At 47.5% G+C, this 16,893-nt stretch overlaps 1 protein-coding gene across 6 annotated transcripts in view; it reads left to right on the top strand.

Moving 5' to 3' along the window:
- Positions 1 to 16,893, top strand: part of LOC111156656 (ras responsive element binding protein 1) — a 128,173-nt gene that overhangs the window by 69,893 nt on the left and 41,387 nt on the right. For all 6 annotated transcript variants that reach the window (XM_022517680.1, XM_022517681.1, XM_022517684.1 and 3 more), the window contains one exon: positions 444 to 607. In XM_022517680.1, the coding sequence (XP_022373388.1) occupies positions 444 to 607 (164 nt within the window). The remainder of the gene's footprint in view (positions 1 to 443; positions 608 to 16,893) is intronic.

A 16,893-nucleotide genomic window follows, 5' to 3' on the forward strand; every position in this document is an offset into this window, starting at 1 on the left:
CTCCGAACTGTGCAGGTTTCAGTTCTCTTTCCCTAACAGCAGGACTGAGTCAGCAAACTGGAAGAAGGGATGTGGCCTTGCTGTGAATAGTGCAGGGGTCCTTCTGCTCCTGTGTATACATGGGCTCCCTTAACCTCTCAGTGTCTCCAAGAAAGACGTGCGAAGGCTCCACGTCTCTCGGAGGCTTGCAGACGTGTTTTTCAAAACCGGAACATGAAAGTGGAAGAAGATCCTACCCAATAGTCACTTGCCTGACAGACTTTTTGACATTTGGGAGGATATTCCAAATGACATTAGAAAATATATATATATCAGAGAAGCTGTCCTGGGTGTTTTCTTGTTTTGGGTTTTCTGTTCTGTATAAAGCTCTGACTTTGCCTTTCATAATAGCCCAGCTTTGACCCATCCTCCTAAGTGACTGCTGTGACGATTGCTTTCCGCAGCATAACACGGACACTGGAGGAGCAGACCACTCGTGCAGCATCTGCGGGAAGTCGCTGAGCTCGGCCAGCTCCCTGGACCGCCACATGCTGGTGCACTCTGGCGAGAGGCCCTACAAATGTACCGTGTGTGGCCAGTCGTTCACCACCAATGGGAATATGCACAGGTGGGTGAGGGCGGCGCCCGGTGGCTGCCGGCTGCAGGGTGATGGAAAGCACAGTGGCCTCGGGGTGGTCTGGGGACTTGCCTAGAGGCCTGTGAGCTCTTGGGATCTGTGCGCTGGGTGGAGAAGTCAGAGCTGGTCTTGCTGGCTCCTGCCTGGTCTCTCCCATGTATTTGGACGTGTCTCTAGCCGTGGGAAGCAGAAGTACCTGGGCGAGGTCTTTGGCCTTTGGGGATCTTCAGGACGAAACACAGAGTCCTTCCCCCTCTGCCAGCTGCAGTTTTCTTTGTTTGGGTGCCAGAGGTGGGCAGCCCGTCAGATGCAGAGGAAGCCTCAGGGAGTAGCAGAGTAACCCTTCCCTCTGGAAAAACCATTTGCATATGCCTACCAGATTTCCCTGTAGCCCTTCTCCTTGCAAAAAGTTTCTGGGGCCTTTGAATAAATAGTTAGGTGGCCTGGTCTTGGAACTTCAGGATAAGATAGGATAAAATGAAGGAAAAGAGATCTGATAAGTGCCAGGAATTTTCTTCCTGAGGGAAGAAGAAGCTCACTCCAGAGTGGGAGAGAGCTCAGTGGTGGGCATATTAAAATTCTGTGGGACAAATAGAAAATATACTTTATAGAAAAATGACCTAGGTTTTGAGGGATTAGAACAAAAAGACTTTTTTTTTAATGCTCATTTTATTCTTTCCACAAACATTTTAGAAACATTAGGACTCTAGTTAAGATTTTTAAAGGGACTGAAAAGATTTCACCTTCTTGGAAAATCAGACTATTTTTATTTTTCTATAGCCCCTTCCAGGGGTTATGCTGCTTTCTTTTTAAAAACTGACTTTTTTTTTTTTTTTTTTAACATATTTGTTTCAAAAAAAAAAAAGCTTTATGTAGTTACTGTGAAATTGATAACTTTGCTATCTAGCAGTAGTGAAATGGGGCGGGGGCGGTTCATTCCACCTAAAACCATTTTGTGAACCGCGGACGTATTGCTGGGACATGCTGCAGTAGTGGGCAGATCTCAGACTCTTGGTATTAGGCACCTGATGTCAAATCTCAACTCTACCACTTGTAAGTTTTCCGTTCTTGAGCAGGTTACTTAACCTTTTGTGCCTCATTTTCCTCCTCACTGGAACGAGATTTTTAAAGTAGTATCCACTTCATTGGAGAGGGATGAGGGTTAGGGGATAAGGAGTTTTGCACACAGTCGAGCCCCACTGTAAGCGCTTGGTGAATGTTATCTGTCGTTACTGTTTGCCTTTCGGAGTAATGTCGCAATCCTCCAAAGCCTGTGGATTTCTCACTCCTGGAAGTAAGGTGCAAGGAGACTTTATGAAAGGTATCAATATGTTTAAGATTTTTTACAAAGTATTTTACTTTTTTTCTCTTTGCGTATACATTTCAGTCCTCTTCGCCCCTCCCCTCCTCCTAGGAGTGTTTTGGGGCATGAAGAAGGAAGTGAATAAATGCCATCCCCATGGTTTAAGATCCTGTTTTACAGTCCAGCTTTTTGCTTTTTTACCAGCATGGTCAGCCCGGTGGTATTGTTTTACCTTCTGTTTGCCGTTTTGTTTTATTTTTCCTGGTCCTTCCCTCTGCATATGCTTACATACTTGCCCTCTCCCAAATCTGGTCCTGGAGGCATGGCCTAGTCCCTCCCTTCTTGGGTGGTTTCCCTGCTTTCTCTTCCTGAGACCCATGCTCCGTGGAGCTCCCCACGGGCCAGCTCGAACTCGTGGGAGGGCGGTGGCCACATTAGTGAGGTGCACCCTCCTTCGGGCTGCTCTGGCCCTGCCCGTGATGGTCCGCGAGACATCTCTGGTCTCCGGCCCAGTCACTCCCGGTTGGGAACATTTCCATTTAGGGACCGCATCTGTGATTGAACAGGACACGTGTGTAGCGCCTCTGTAAAGGGCACAGTTACTCCTTCTCCAGTGACGTAACAGACCGGGCTTCTTACAAAGAACCACAGCTGAAGCCGTGGTGTACTGTGCATCGGGCACTGGGCTCAACACTTCACTTTCTGTTTTGTTTTTTGTCCCCTTCATGAGCTACGATCCATATGCCATGGATTTCACCCACTTGAAGTGTCCAGTTCAGCGGGTTTTAGTGTGTGCACAGAGTTCTGCAGCCGTGACAACAGTGTTAGGTCATTTTCATCACCCCAGAAAGAAACTCCATACCCATCAAGCAGTCCCTTCCCATTACTTTCCCACCTTCCAGCCCTAGGAAAACACTAATCTACTTCCGGTCTCTGGATTTGCCTGTTCTCTGTGGTCTGTCTGTGACTTGTTTCCTCACTGACCATCATGTTTTCAAGAGGCCTCTATGTGGTAGCATGGCTCAGCACCCCATTCTTTTTTACTGTCAAATAATCGTCCATTGTGGGGATCTGCTGTATTTACCCATCTCTTTCATCAGCTGATGGACATTTGGGTCCTTTCCACTCTTTGGCTATCACGCGTAATGCTCCTGTGAACGTTCTGGTCCATCTTTTGGGTGGACGCGTGGTTTCATTTCTCTTAGGCGGATACTTGAGAGTGCGGTGGCTGGGTCACGTGGCACCTCCGTGTTTACCATTGTGAGGACCTGCCAGACTGTTCTCCAGAGCGGCTGCATCAGCTTACAAACCCCCCAGCGGAGTGGGGGGTGGATCGAGGGTTTCCACGTCCTTGCCAGCACCTGTTCCCGCCTGTCTTTTTCATGACAGCCGTCCGATGAGGTGTGAAGTGGAATCCCATGACTTTTGTAACTGTAGTTCTTCCATTTAAGTCTGTGATCCGTTTTGAGTTCATACTTGGGTATCCTGTGAGGAAGGGGTCCAGCTTCAGTCTTCGTCACTTTGCGGAAAAGACTTTTTTCTTTTCCCCCATTGAATGGTCAGGCCATTCTTGTCAAAATTCAGTTGACCGTAAATGCAATGATTTCTCTCTCTGCTAGTTCTCTTCCATTGATCTATACGTCCATCCTCAGGCCTCTCGTGGCATTGACTTACTCCAGCTTTTTGTCTCAAGTTTTGAAACTGGGAGGTGCGAGTCCTCCAGTGGAGGTCTTTTTCAAGATTGTCTTGGCTGCTCTGGATTGCTTGCATTTCCGTATGAATTTTAGGATCTGTTTGTCAAGATCTGCAGAAAAGGCAGCTGGCATAATTACAGGGTTTATAAAGTGCGTAGATCAGTTTGGGGCATTGCCACTTTACCAGTATTAAATCTTTAAACATGGGATATTTTCCATTTATGTCCATTACATCTGAATGGATTTCTTTCAACTGTGTTTTAAATCATTTTCAAAGTGTAATTTATTTATTTAGAGGAAATTGGCAGAAGACTTTTTAAAAACTGATATATTTATTCTAGAGAGAGTAGCGTGCGGGGAGGGGCAGAGGGAGGAGGAGAGAGAATCTCAAGCAGATCCACACTGAGCACAGAGCCCGACCCGGGGCTCCATCTCACCACCCTGAGACCATCTTCTGAGCCGAAATCAAGAGTTGGGTGCTCAACCAGCTGAGCCACCCAGGCACCCCAAGTTTTATATTTATTTTGTTAATTTATTCCTAAGTGTCTTATTCTTTTGGGTGGTATTCAAAGTGGAATTACTTTTTTTGATTGTTCGTTGCTGGTATATGGAAATACAAGTCACATTGTGTACTGACCTTGTTTCTGGCAGCCTGGCTGACCTGTTTATTCTTTCTAACGATTATTACGTGGATTCTGTAGGATTTTCTACACATATGATTCTGTCGTCTGCAGATAGAGAAAGTTGTGCTTCTCGCTTTTAAACTAATCTGAATGCTTTTTCCCCCTGCCTGCTAGCCCTGGCCAGCCCCTCCAGCAAGTGTTAAATAGAGGTAAAGAGAACAGACGCCCCAATCTTACTGCTGATGTTAGGTAGAAAGCATTCCCACTTTCCTAATTAAGTATGATGCTGATTATGGGTTTTCATAAATGTCTTTTATTGGTTTGAGGAAATGCTTTTTAGCCTGCTGAGTGTTTTCATCGGGGAAAGGGGTTAGATGGAGTCAAACGCCATTTTGGCATTTATTGAGACGGTCCGGCTGTTTTGTCCTGTCCTCCTTTCTGTTTTGGATGTTAAATCAACCCTCTTCCTGGGGCACCTGGGTGGCTCAGTAAGTTAAGCATCTGCCTTCAGCTCAGGTCATCAAGCCCCATGTCGGGCTCCCTGCTTGGCGAGGAGCCTGCTTCTCCCTCTCCTCCCCATTCGTGCTCTCTCTCGCTCACTCTGTTGCTATCTCTTTCTCTCTAAAATAAATAAATAAGATCTTTGAAAAAAATAAAAAATAAATCAATCAGCCCTGTTCCTGGGATGAATCCCACTTGGTCATACTGTACAATCATTTTCATATGTTGATGGACATGGTTTGCTAGTATTTCATTAAAGAGTTTGCCTGTCTTCGTAAGAGATACTGGTCTGTAGTTTTCTACTCAGTCTTTATCCGGTTTTCACGCCAGAGTAATTCTGCCAGCCTCATAGACTGAGTTGGGAACTGGTCCGTCCACCTCTGTGTTTTGGAAGAGTTTGTTGATGTTAATTCTTCTTTATGTATTTGGTAGAATTCACCAACAAAACCACCTGGGCTATTCTTTCTGAGACGTTTTCAAATTACTAATCCAGTCTCTTAGGATAGTTCTCTCCACATTTCTGTTTCTTCTTGAGTTCATTTCCATCATTTGTGTCTATTCCAGAAATTTGGCCATTTTATATAAATTATCTAATTGGTCGGCTTACAGGTTGTTCACAGTTTCCCTTTCTAGTCCTTTCTGTCTCAGTGGTGAGTAGTTCTGTCCCCTCTTTGATTCCTGACGGTAATCATTTGAATCTTCTTTATTTTTCCCTCAGGCAGTCTAGCTAAACATTTGTCAGTTTTATTGATATTTTCAAAGAAACAGTGTTTGGTTTTGTAGGTTTTTCTCTGTTGGATTTTCTGCTGTTTCATTAATTTCCCACTCTACATTATTATTTCCCTCCTTCTCCTTGCTTTAGGGTTAGCTTGCTGTTCTTTCTCCAGCTTTTTAAGGCAGAAGGTGAGGATATTGATTGGAGAACTTTTTTCGTACTATAGGTGTTTACAGCTAGACATCTCCTTTGAGGCATTTGCTTTAGTTGCAGCCTATAAATTTTTGTATGTTGTGTTTTCTTGTTTATTTTTCTTAGAGTATTTTCTTATTTCCTGTGTGACTTCTTTGACCCGCTGGTTATTTCAGACTGTGTTGTTCACTTTCTGCGTATTTGTGAATTCCCAAATGTCTTGCTGCTGTTAATTTCCAATATCGTTTTGTCATAGTTAGGGAACATACTTTGTGTGATTTCAATCCTTTGAAATTTCTGGAAGCTTGTTTTATGGCCGAGCATATGGCATGTCCTGGAGGACGTCCCATGTTTGTTGGAGAATAATGTGTGAGCTGCTGCCATTGGCATGTTCTCTAGAGGTGCTTTGAGGTCGAGCTGGTTGATATGTTGTTCACATCTCCTGTTTCCTTATTGACCTCTGTTTATTTTTATGGGCTCTGCCTCTAAGGTTTGGGGAATTATTATCCCATTTTGCAGATGAGGGAACTTGCAAAAGTTTCTTTGAGGGGGGGTGTTTCTGACTTTGTATTGTTGGCGCTAAAAGCACCCTTGTGATACTCTGAGCTGTGTGACCTTAGAGAAGTTGTTTGACCTCTCTGTGTCTAAGCTACTTCATCTGAAGGAAGAAGTGCTCTCTGACCAATGTAGTGGCAGCATGGCAGGGGTTCATGAATTAATACATGTGAAGCACTTTGGAGAATGTTTGTTAAATCAGCGGTCACCAGTATTACTATTATATGTTCCACTGAGGGACAGTATACCAAGGAAACATTCCTCTAATACCAGAAAATAAATCAAGAGGTTGCTTTTACTTTTGTTTTCTTTTTGCTATACTCAGTCGGGTCGTCTGAAGAGCCATGAAGATGTTTGAGTTTATCACACGACGCTGACTTGGCCTTTTCTGCAAAATTGCAAACAATGAGTTGAAAGAGCATTCAGTTTTTGGTCATCATTCACAGTCATTACCACCTTCATTTGTTGGTAAAACTGTACTTTTGGAAAAAAAATTATAAAAATGTGAAAACACCTACAGAAATGTACTAGAGAGAGTGGAGTTAGATTTATTTGTCCCAGTGGATCTGTTCCAGAACCTGAGACTCGAATGGTGAGCTGCGATCCCTCCTAAGCACATGCCTGTGTTTCATTAATCAGGGGCCGGAGCGGCCCCGGGGACGTGTGTGTGCAGGAGTTAGAAAGAACTGTGAAAACCCAAGTTCTGATGAGCTGCGTCCTCTCCGGGTTTTCAGAGCATGGAAGGAAGCTGGTCGACTGTGAGTTTGCTGCTCAAGATGGAAGTTCTTTTCTTTCTCCTTTCTCATTTTCCTTCTGCTGCTGCTGCTGCTGCTTTCCCAGGTCTGTGGCACCAGCTGGCATCAGGAGAGCCGGGAGCTCCCCAGGGGCGGCGTTTGGGGGGGGGCGGTGACCAGAGACCCCGTGTGTCCGGGGAGCATACATGCCCCACCCTCCCTTCGTTTCAGGCGCTGATCTTCCCTCTCCCCCGAGGGGTGCAGATCCCTGTGGTGTGGCTCTCCAGAGCCATTTCCCCAAGGCTTGATTCCACAAGGCTGGTGTGGCACCCAGTGTCACTTAGGAACACACAGGTGACCTTCCTCGGGCGTCCTGCTCAGCCCTGCTACTGGGAAGGGCCTGTGCACATGCAGAGGTGATGGTTATCTCTGGGTTTTTCTGGCACGTTCTTCCAGATAAGCCCTGCCTTCCCGAGCAGCATGCTGTGGGGGGCCTATCTGGGCTCCGCCCCCACACTCCTGTTGGCTGCGAACCTCTTGCAACCCAGACCCCAGGAACTAGATCTTTTTCAATTTCAGGTGGTTCTTAACTGACGTTGAGGTACTCCGTCGCCACACACTTTGTAAAGCAACTCCGTTTCTTTCCTTGCATGGCGAGTCATCAGATGAGGATACAGTAGTTATCTCTGTTTATAAGGGGACTGAGTCCTTTTGTCGAGTTTTCTTTATCTTAGTGGTAGGAGAGGACCCTCAGCACCCAGGCAAGAAGGCCTTCTCGATCTCTTAGCAGACCTGGTACAGTTGTTCAGGCGGCCACTTCCCTGTCTGCAGACTCGTGTTTTTGAGTTTTGGAAATCTTTCATCCCAAACCACTCTGACCACAGCCGAGTTCCCGGGCAGAATAATATGCTTCATCAAGTGCAAAACATGTATCACGGAAACATCACCGTGCCTCCAGCTTTTAACTTCCCAGAACTCTTTATCAGTCGCTCCCACGTTGAAAATTTGGATTGAACAGTGCTTGTCTTCCAAAACAAACTTGGGAAACTGAGCCAGAGCATGCCCGCTGGGAGAGCTCAATGTAGGAAAAAGGGCATTGAGCTTTGCAATTAGCAAAACTTTCCAGAAAGTGCTGGACTTCAGAGCTATGAAGAAGTGATGATATTTGAAAGTGAAGATTGAAACGGATCTCCTTTGGAAGAAATCTTACCTCTGAGATGGGTGTCTGTCTTTTGCCCCTCCATAATTGCCTTGGGAAAATAGGAAATTAATTTCCACTTTGCTCCTCATTTTACAAACTATGGACCTTTAAGCTTACAAAGAGAGTTGTGGAGTGCGTGTTGCGTTTCAGACATACCAGCCACCGTGGCAGGAGCAGGCTTTCCTAAGTGGCTTCGCCATTCATTCTCCAAAGAGCAGGACTGTGTGCTCCTTTTGGCCGTGTCGCGGAAGGGCGAGCATGAGGCAGGGAAATCCCAGGAACATCATCTAGTTGTCTGGCATGGGCTTTCTTTCCTACTGCAGCAGGCATGACTTTTTCTGTTGCTAAGTACAGGAGACAGACCCTGAGGATGCCACTGGACAGCAGTCTTCAGGAACAGAGGCTTATGTGTTCTATTATGCTGGAAGAAAACGTTCACTGTGCAGAAATGTGACCTGCTCCATGACAAATGAGACCACAGAGGCTCTGAATTTAGCTCACTACTCTCAGATGCTTAGGCGGAGCCAGCCCTTGGCATGCACAAGTGAACTTATCTGAACAGGTGGCCAGCAGTGGAGGACAGAAGGAGCAGGGGTCGGGCAGTGTCTTGGAAGGGGACAGTCCCTTCTTTACCCTCAGAGCCCAGCAAGGGGAAGGGCCCTGTGAACTTCGCTCACGATAATAATGAGTTTCTGAGGACGACCTAGAACTAGTTTTGGGACTTGCTGTTTCTCCAGAGTCGGGGTGGGCGCTCAGGTTCAGCTAGGCACATCTTGAAACAAATCTAAATCACCAGGTACACACTTCCCTGATGTATTCCTGTGAAGGAAGAAAGGTATCAGGTCCCATGGGAGGAAGTAATTCAGAGGATAAAAATCTGTGGGTCACCCTACTCAGGACTATGTGCATTTTTTTTTCTACTAAAAAGGAGGAAATGGGGCAACTGGGTGGCCCTGTCAGTTGAGCAATCAACTCCTGATTTTGGCTCAAATTGTGATCTTTCGGGGTTAAGGGATGGAGCCGCATGTCGGGCTCCGCACTGGGCGTAGAGCCTGCTTAAGAGTCTCTTTCTCCTTCCCCCTTCTCTAAGAAGGAAGCAGGGAGGCAGGGAAAGAAGGAAGAAATGATTATATAATGACTTTTCGGTTATCTACAATTTAAGTATCTTTCCCTGGAGGGAAAGACAAATCAGAAGAAAATCTCTTTAGGTGACTCGCAGAAACCTTAACACATTGGGTTGCACTTAGAAGATGGTGAATGTCCTGTGACCACGCGTGCAGCTCTTAAAGGTGGTTGAGGGGTTTGTGGGGAGTTTCATGGTGGTGTGCAGTCAGTGCGATGGGAACATGTGGTATTGCTGGACTCAGGACTGCATACATTTGGTGGTGTTCGGTGACTAGCTGGCGGTTTCGTGATGGTTGTACTTGGTATCGAGGCAGTGTTCATCTGTCTTAGTACAATAGATACTGAAATAGTCCTATTTCAAATACAGTCTTAGCTTTTCATTTCTTTTTTTATTAAAGATTTTTTAAATTTATTTGACACAGAGAGATATCACAAGTAGGCAGAGAGACAGGCCGGGGTGGGGGGGAAGCAGGCTCCCCGCTGAGCAGAGAGCCCGATGTGGAACTCGATCCCAGGACCCTGAGATCATGACCTGAGCCGAAGGCAGACACTTAACCCACTGAGCCACCCAGGCGCCCTTAGAAAGCTTTTCTTTAACAGAGTTGCAACTTTTTTCTTTTTAACTAGGAAAAAAAAACCCCATCATATAAATGTCATACTTCATTCCGTGAACATGCCTCTTAATATGGTTTTCATTCTCTTTGAGAGTCCACATCATTAAAAGGCCCAGGATTTTCCCCCTGAGCGTCAGCATTGACAAATCTATGTATCACAGCAAGTTGTCTGACTTCCTAGTTTTCCCCCAGTAGCATTATTAAGCTTTCACCAAGTGAGTTTATTGTGTGATTATATTTAAACGCTCTTCGCCTTCTCTTTACATCTCATCAGCTGAAAGTGAAACCTGTGTGTCTGTATTTTAAATGCAGTAGTGGTTTGTGTAAAGGCAGCCTCTCTGTGTGTCCTCTGAGAGCTCTTCCTTCCTCTCTGGCCGATGCCGATAAGGGATGCTGGAGCGTCCTGTTCCTTCATCGGTAATGGGGCGGCGTTCTGCTCCCAAGAGTTTGACAGCATGAGTGTTAGAGGCTGTAATACACACCCAGGCCCCTGGCTCACATAAATGTTCGGCAAATTGTGGTTCCCTTCCTTTCCCTTCTCTCTTGGGACACTTAACCCCCCAGTTCCTTCCGCATGCTCATAAGCACATGTGTTACAAAACTGAGAAAAGAGACTGTGACCTTCAACCACGAGGGTGTCCTAAGCTGCCATCTAAGAACCTGGCAGTCTGAAAGGGGTATTTTGTAGACAAGCTGTGTGCCATAGGCCTGAATTTTCTTTTCTGAAAATCCTCATTAGTGAAACCCTTCTTTTTGGTCGGGGGGGGGGATTGCTTGTTTTGAGGTGCTGGTCTCTTTCACGTGTGGATTTGCATTTATACTATTTGATGAGAGCCTGTGGTTCTTTTCTGAATTCTTACTTTTACATTTTAGAAATCTGCAAATAGGGGCGCTTGGGTGGCCCAGTGGATTAAGCCTCTGCCTTTGGCTCTGGTCATGATCTCAGGGTCCTGGGATTGAGCCCCACGTTGGGCTCTCTGCTCCAAGGGGAGCCTGCTTTCTCCTCTCTCTCTGCCTTCCTCTCTGCCTACTTGTGATCTCTGTCTGTCAAATAGATAAATTTTTTTAAAAAATCTAAAAAAAAAAAAAAAATAGAAATCTGCAAATAGCAGAAAGCTACCACTAGGAGAAAAAGAACAGATCAGAATGATTGGTCACAGAATTTCATTTTTCAGAAAAAGTAAAAAGCATAAGAGCAAAGCTGAAAGTTGACCCATTTCAGTTGATAGTCTCTCGCGAAGCCCGTTTTATGTTTTGACGTTCTCTAAAACATTTTCCCTTCTACTTTGTATTTGTTTTTTCTTTCCTAGTACCCCTAACAGTGGACATAGCTTACTTTTTTGAAATGATATTTGAAAAATGGCCTTGCTGCTTGTGCCCATATTTTATTCAGCATTTTCCTCCTGAGGACCAGGTCAAGTTCAGTTACACCAAAGAGGGCAGACCAGAAGTCTGCAGGTGCGGGGATGTGAAAGCCTTTCCATTCCATCACTGTTTCTCACATTTACAATCTGCTTCATCATGAAGGAGTTCATCATCATTTAGCCCCCGGGATGCTAATGCTCATAATTTAGGTTTGCTCTCTTTTGGCTGAGGTGGTATTTGTTTTTGGAGATTGGAGCAGACACAAAAGAAGTTTCTTTCAAACGCAAGCACCATGTTTTTTTTTTTTTTTTTTTTTTTCTCTTTTAAGATTTTATTTATTTATTTATTTGACAGAGAGAGACACATCGAGAGAGGAACAGAGCAGGGGGAGTGGGACAGGGAGAAGCAGGCTTCCCGCTGAGCAGGGAGCCTGATGCTGGGCTCGATCCCAGGACCCTGGGATCATGACCCGAGCCCAAGGCAGCTGCTTAACAACTGAGCCACCCGGGTGCCCTAGCACCATGGTATTTTTGATGTATCTTGTTGAAATACTCCGAAAGCTCAGCTGCACCAGGTTAGAGCGGCGGATTCACGGCATCAGTATCTGGAGCATCCGCTCTTGCCCACACTTGAACGGCGTGGCAGTCGTGAGAGCTAGAAATTAGGTCACAGAAGGTAAGGTATGTGTTTGCTGGGGTAGGATGAGGATCGAGGGCCCGCCCCTGCTCCAGACCCCGCCGTATGCCCTCCTCCTCTCCCACCCCGCCCTCTGCCCATGTCCCTGCAACTTCGAACAGATCCTGAGCCTGTGTCCCCCTTAGTCCTATACTATCAAAGTAGCAAACGGAGGAGGAAGGGAAGGAGGAGAGCGAGCCTGCCTGCCAGCGTTAGATCACAAACTTAAGCCCACAGCTCTGTACCTCGTGCTTTATACCTTGCATTTTTCCACCTTTGTTTAAATATTCAACCTGTCCGACCTGTTTGGGCTGAACAAGCCGGTGCTAGCAAACATCACAACGTGCCCACTCACTGTCAACGTTTTTCTGATTTGTTAAGGAAGGTGATTAGCAGCAAATTCTGTCTCCCACCGCCCCCAGCCCCCACTAAAAAGTGAGCAGACAGCCCAGAAAGCTTAGCAGAGGTCCTCATCACAGCGAAGCCCTGCTCACTGCCGTGGGCATGAGTGTGTGCCAGAGGGCCTTGCTGCTGGCCGCCTGCGGGGCTTAGGGCTGGTAGAGAGCTTGTTGGTCTTCAGTCGGGAGAGATTTTGTGTTGCTTTACACCAGATTCGGTTGCATAAGAGGTATCAGTACGTAGTGTCAGCCCTTAGTCCTTACTCTTCATGCTTATGTAACCCCGCTCGCTGGAGAGGACTGTTGAGGTTTATAGGTGGGAAGACGGAGGTCCACGATGCTACAGGTGCAGCTGAGATTGGAAGAAAATCCTGGCCCTCTCTTCCTGGGCTCCTGTGGGTAGAGCGGTGTCCCACTCTCCCCTGCAGCCCGTCGTTTGGGGATTCGGGTCCCCTCGGGCAAGCACAGGCCCGTGTGTACCACATCCATCCCATTGGAGGTACAGGGGGGTTGGGAACCAATGCTCTTGCAGAGAAGGGGACTGGGTTTTAGCAGGCGATCTTTTTTTTTTTTAATTCATTTGTGTTCATCTTTTTTTCCCCTCTCACATTGGACACATGACCGGTCCCCCTTTTCTTCCTGGCTGTGTCTCCTTTGCCCCTGAAGAATACAGTGTGGTGTCCCCATAGTGGTGGTGGCTTTCCTTTTGCCCGTGCCCCTTCTCTGCACCCAGCACCCACACCTTCCATTTCCCTCTGTGGCATGTGGCAGGCCATCATGACCAGCTCAGCCTGAGCGTTTCCTGTTCCTCTTTTGGAAGAGGCTGAGGAGTAGCCAGCAGTGAGTTGGCACTGCCTTACTGTAGAGATAGTCATCTCTTCCTCCTCTGCGGAAAGAAAAAGGATGTGAGTAACTAGGTGCTACTGTCTTTAAGAAAGCAAGCTAAAGCCAACTCCCTTCAGGGCTGAAGTGAGGAAAGGGTCTGGGGGACCACCTTTCCAGTCTGCCGTGACGGTCAGGACTGGGGATTGGCTTGACTGTAGATACTTAGCTGTCTGCTGGGGTCGAGGTGGTGCTGATTGCTTCCCTCAGAGCTAATGGCTCTGGGCTGCACTTCGGGAATGTCAGCTTCCGGTGGGCTCCATCACTGAAGGCTGCAGGGAGTCTCTCTTGGGTTTGGGGCCTTGGGCTGTCTAGGAGGGTTGAAGAAACGGAGGGCGGTTAGCCCAAACAAGGGGAAGAGTCCATTTTACAAAACGTGGCCGCCTGGAAAGATCTAAGGGACCATCAGGTGGGAAAGTGGTAATGTTCTACTTACCGTTTCCTGGTTTATCACAGGGACAGCCCAGGCAGGCCAATTTTAGCTCTGCATGAATGAGAGTTCTCTATGGGTCAGAGAGGTCAACACATTGAACCTCTTGAGGTCTTTTGTTTGTTATTTAGGAATCTGTGATTTTATAGGGAAATACGTACTGTGTGTCTTTGTGGGTATTGTACACAGGTATCCAGGGAGCCAAATAACGTACGGAGAGTGTTCTGGCAAATTACTTTAGCGAAACAAGGGCAGGCAAAGGAAAGAAAAAGTGCAAGAGGGTTTAAGGTGTACCAATCTAAAGAACGTGTTTAGGAACAGGGTCTAGAATAAAGCTTTTGCAAAGGTTGATATTTATTGACATGGGCCAGCAGCCAGGCCTCCCCTACACTGTATTTGAACACCAGGAGAGGAGGAAGGAGCTTTAGAATGAGCCGTGAAGGGGCCTCTGTTTTCTAAGTACATCAATAACTGGAAAATGTTGTACTCCAGGATCAGTTCAGAAGGTAGGGGGAAAGGACTGTAATAGCCAGAAGGTTGCCTTTCTCCTCCCTACAGGACAACAGGGAGAGTGGGGCCTTCAAGGGACACCTGCTGCTCAGGCGACATAACCCAGCTCTGTCCATCAGGGAGGAAGTGTGTGTGCTGGGGTTTTGCATGAGAGCAGGATAGAGAAGGAAATGCCTTCACCACCGCAGGGGACCCCAGAGACGGCAGGGCAGAATGGGGGTCAGCCAGAATTGTACCCCGGAGTCAGCTGTGGGCCAAGGAGCAGTGGAGAGGGAGAAGCTTTGAAGGCAGCTGTCACGAGCAACAGGGACCAGGACTCCTAGTACCCCACACTTCCAGCTGATTCTTTGACTTGACATCCTGGTCTGATCTGTGCCTCCGCCGGCACCACCAGCATGCCAGGCTATGGTCCACAGGAGGAAGAGGAGCTTGTGGAGAAAAGCTGACGGGAGATATGGTCTTTAAAGTTAGACGACGTGGAGTGTCGCTGACCTGTGGGGACAGGGCTGGGGGGTGGTGTACAGTATCCGGGCGCTTGGGCAGAAGCATCCCGAGAGCTCTGGGAGCAATCTGCAGTTGGTGTTCCCACAGCCATCCTGGGGACGGTGGGGAGACACCTCTCTGAGGCACACACCTCACCACAGGCTGACTTCTAGAGCTTTCCGAGAGCGCTGTCTTCAGTCAGCGAGGCTGCTTACATCCACCATTGTCGTCGTCAGACCTTCCTCCACACCCAGGCACAGCTGGCGTGACCTGCCTTCTGGATCAGCATGATTGAGCCTGAACAACACCCGAATTACTAGAAGGTGGCTCTGAGCGCAGAGGTGGAACCACACTGGGAGTCAGATGCTTGAAACCTTGCCAGCCTCTCCCCGGCCCCTTGTCCGCCTCTGTCTTCACTGCCCTCCCCGCCCCTCAGGTGCTGGCATAGGCCTGGACTGACGTGCAGGCATCACTCCTGGCTCTCCGCCTCCAAACCCCTTCCCTGTACGTGTGTTACACAGACGGACAGGAATCTTTCTGGAGGCTGACTTCTTTTTGGCCCGAGATGTAGGTTGTGGAGCGGTGGTGCTTGTTAATCTGATTCATTCCCTCTTTTGGCCATCACAAGACTTGTTGGAAAAGCAAAGCGAGCACCGGTAGGAATGGGGCTAGATCTATCATCAGGCTGCAGAAACCTGTCGGAGCCTGTCGACTTCAGTTTGGCGCACACCCTGCCCCCCCAAGCAGGGCTGAGTGCTGTTTGTGTATGGTTTGTGTCCTGTGTGCTGCAAGAGTGACCTTCCTTATAATGCCGTTTGCTCAGAGGATCAAATAATTCAGCTCCTGGGTTAATAAAACCTGTGAAGAAATTAAGCAGGAAAAGTTAGCAAATACCAGAAGGGTCTAGATCTTGCCTGAACTTTGACCTGCTCGGGTAAACGGGGTAAAGTAGCTATGGAAGAACATGGCCAGTGTTAGCTAAGAACAGAACACGAGGACGCCTTCCAGTGGGTGATCCTTTAAACTCATTGAAAGTTTTCCAAAGGATCTGACCCCCAAAGTAATTTTGAGAATATTAAATTTCATCGCCATTTTGGTTACATACTTGTACCCGACAAACTCGTACAGGGTCTGCTGGTATATTACAGTGTGAGCCTGGGAGTGGTGTCATGTTCATATCCCCCAAAATGGCGACATTCCGGGCAGGTGGTTAACCGAGCCTGTGACCAGGATGAAGAGTTGAAGAAGCGAACTGTGATGCAGTGGGTCTCATACCTGAGCAGGCAGGAGTGTCTCCTGGAGGGCCTGTGGAAATCCAGCGTGCTGGGCCCTAGCCGCGAGTCTCTGCGTCTGCAGGCCTGAGAAGTGGCATTCGTGACCAGCTCCTGGTTGAAGGACTGCAGCTTGAGACTGGCAGTTTGGTCCCCGTTTTACAGATTTGGAAACTGAAGGTGAGGTAGTCTAGGGAACTTGTGTCTCCCCGGGTGCTGAGTGGTAGAACTGGGATATGTCTGCACCGTCTCAGTTCTCAAGGCCACCCCCAAGACTTCACCGCCATCACATGGTCTCTGTTCTACGCCGTTGTCTCACCCAGATTTGCTTTGTCGACTGCCCGAATTCCCACTTGCTTCTCTTGAGCCAGTGCTCAAGTGGTAAGAGTTTGCCTTTCTTTCCAAACCTGCAGACTTACATGCCAAAGAGAGGTAAGCAGAAAGTTCCTGTATGTGGAGAGCTGGAGGTGAGGAAGTTCAGGGAGGAAGAAAAGGATACGCTGCGGGGGTTGGTGGGTCTCTGCTGAGTAACTAGACTGGCATTCAGCTCTTGTACAAGATGTATTTGTGTAGCCAGGGTGTGTTCGGTGTCCTTAAGAACAGCCCCCTGGGGGCGCCTGGGTGGCTCGGTGGGTTAGGGCCTCTGCCTTCGGCTCAGGTCGTGGTCCCGGGGTCCTGGGATCGAGCCTCGCGTCGGGCTCTCTGCTCGGCGGGGAGCCTGCTTCCTCCTTTCTCTCTCTCTGCCTGCCTCTCTGCCTACTTGTGATCTCTGTCTGTCAAGTAAATAAATAAAATCTTTAAAAAAAAAAAAAAAGCCCCCTGTAGTGAAACTGGGTCTTTTTTACATTTTAGAAAATAAAGGATTACAATGACAAGAGGAAAATTTGAGTTGAAAATCAGCATCCATGCCAAAATCCAAAGTAGGCCCCTATCAGTACTAAAAAGTACTTGGATTTAGAATTTTTTTTCCACTTTATTTGTTTTGTTCATTACCATGGAGACCTCC

This window comes from Enhydra lutris, unplaced genomic scaffold (assembly GCF_002288905.1).
Source record: "Enhydra lutris kenyoni isolate GAN:26980312 unplaced genomic scaffold, ASM228890v2 scaffoldscaffold48, whole genome shotgun sequence".
NCBI classification, from domain to species: Eukaryota; Metazoa; Chordata; class Mammalia; order Carnivora; family Mustelidae; genus Enhydra; species Enhydra lutris.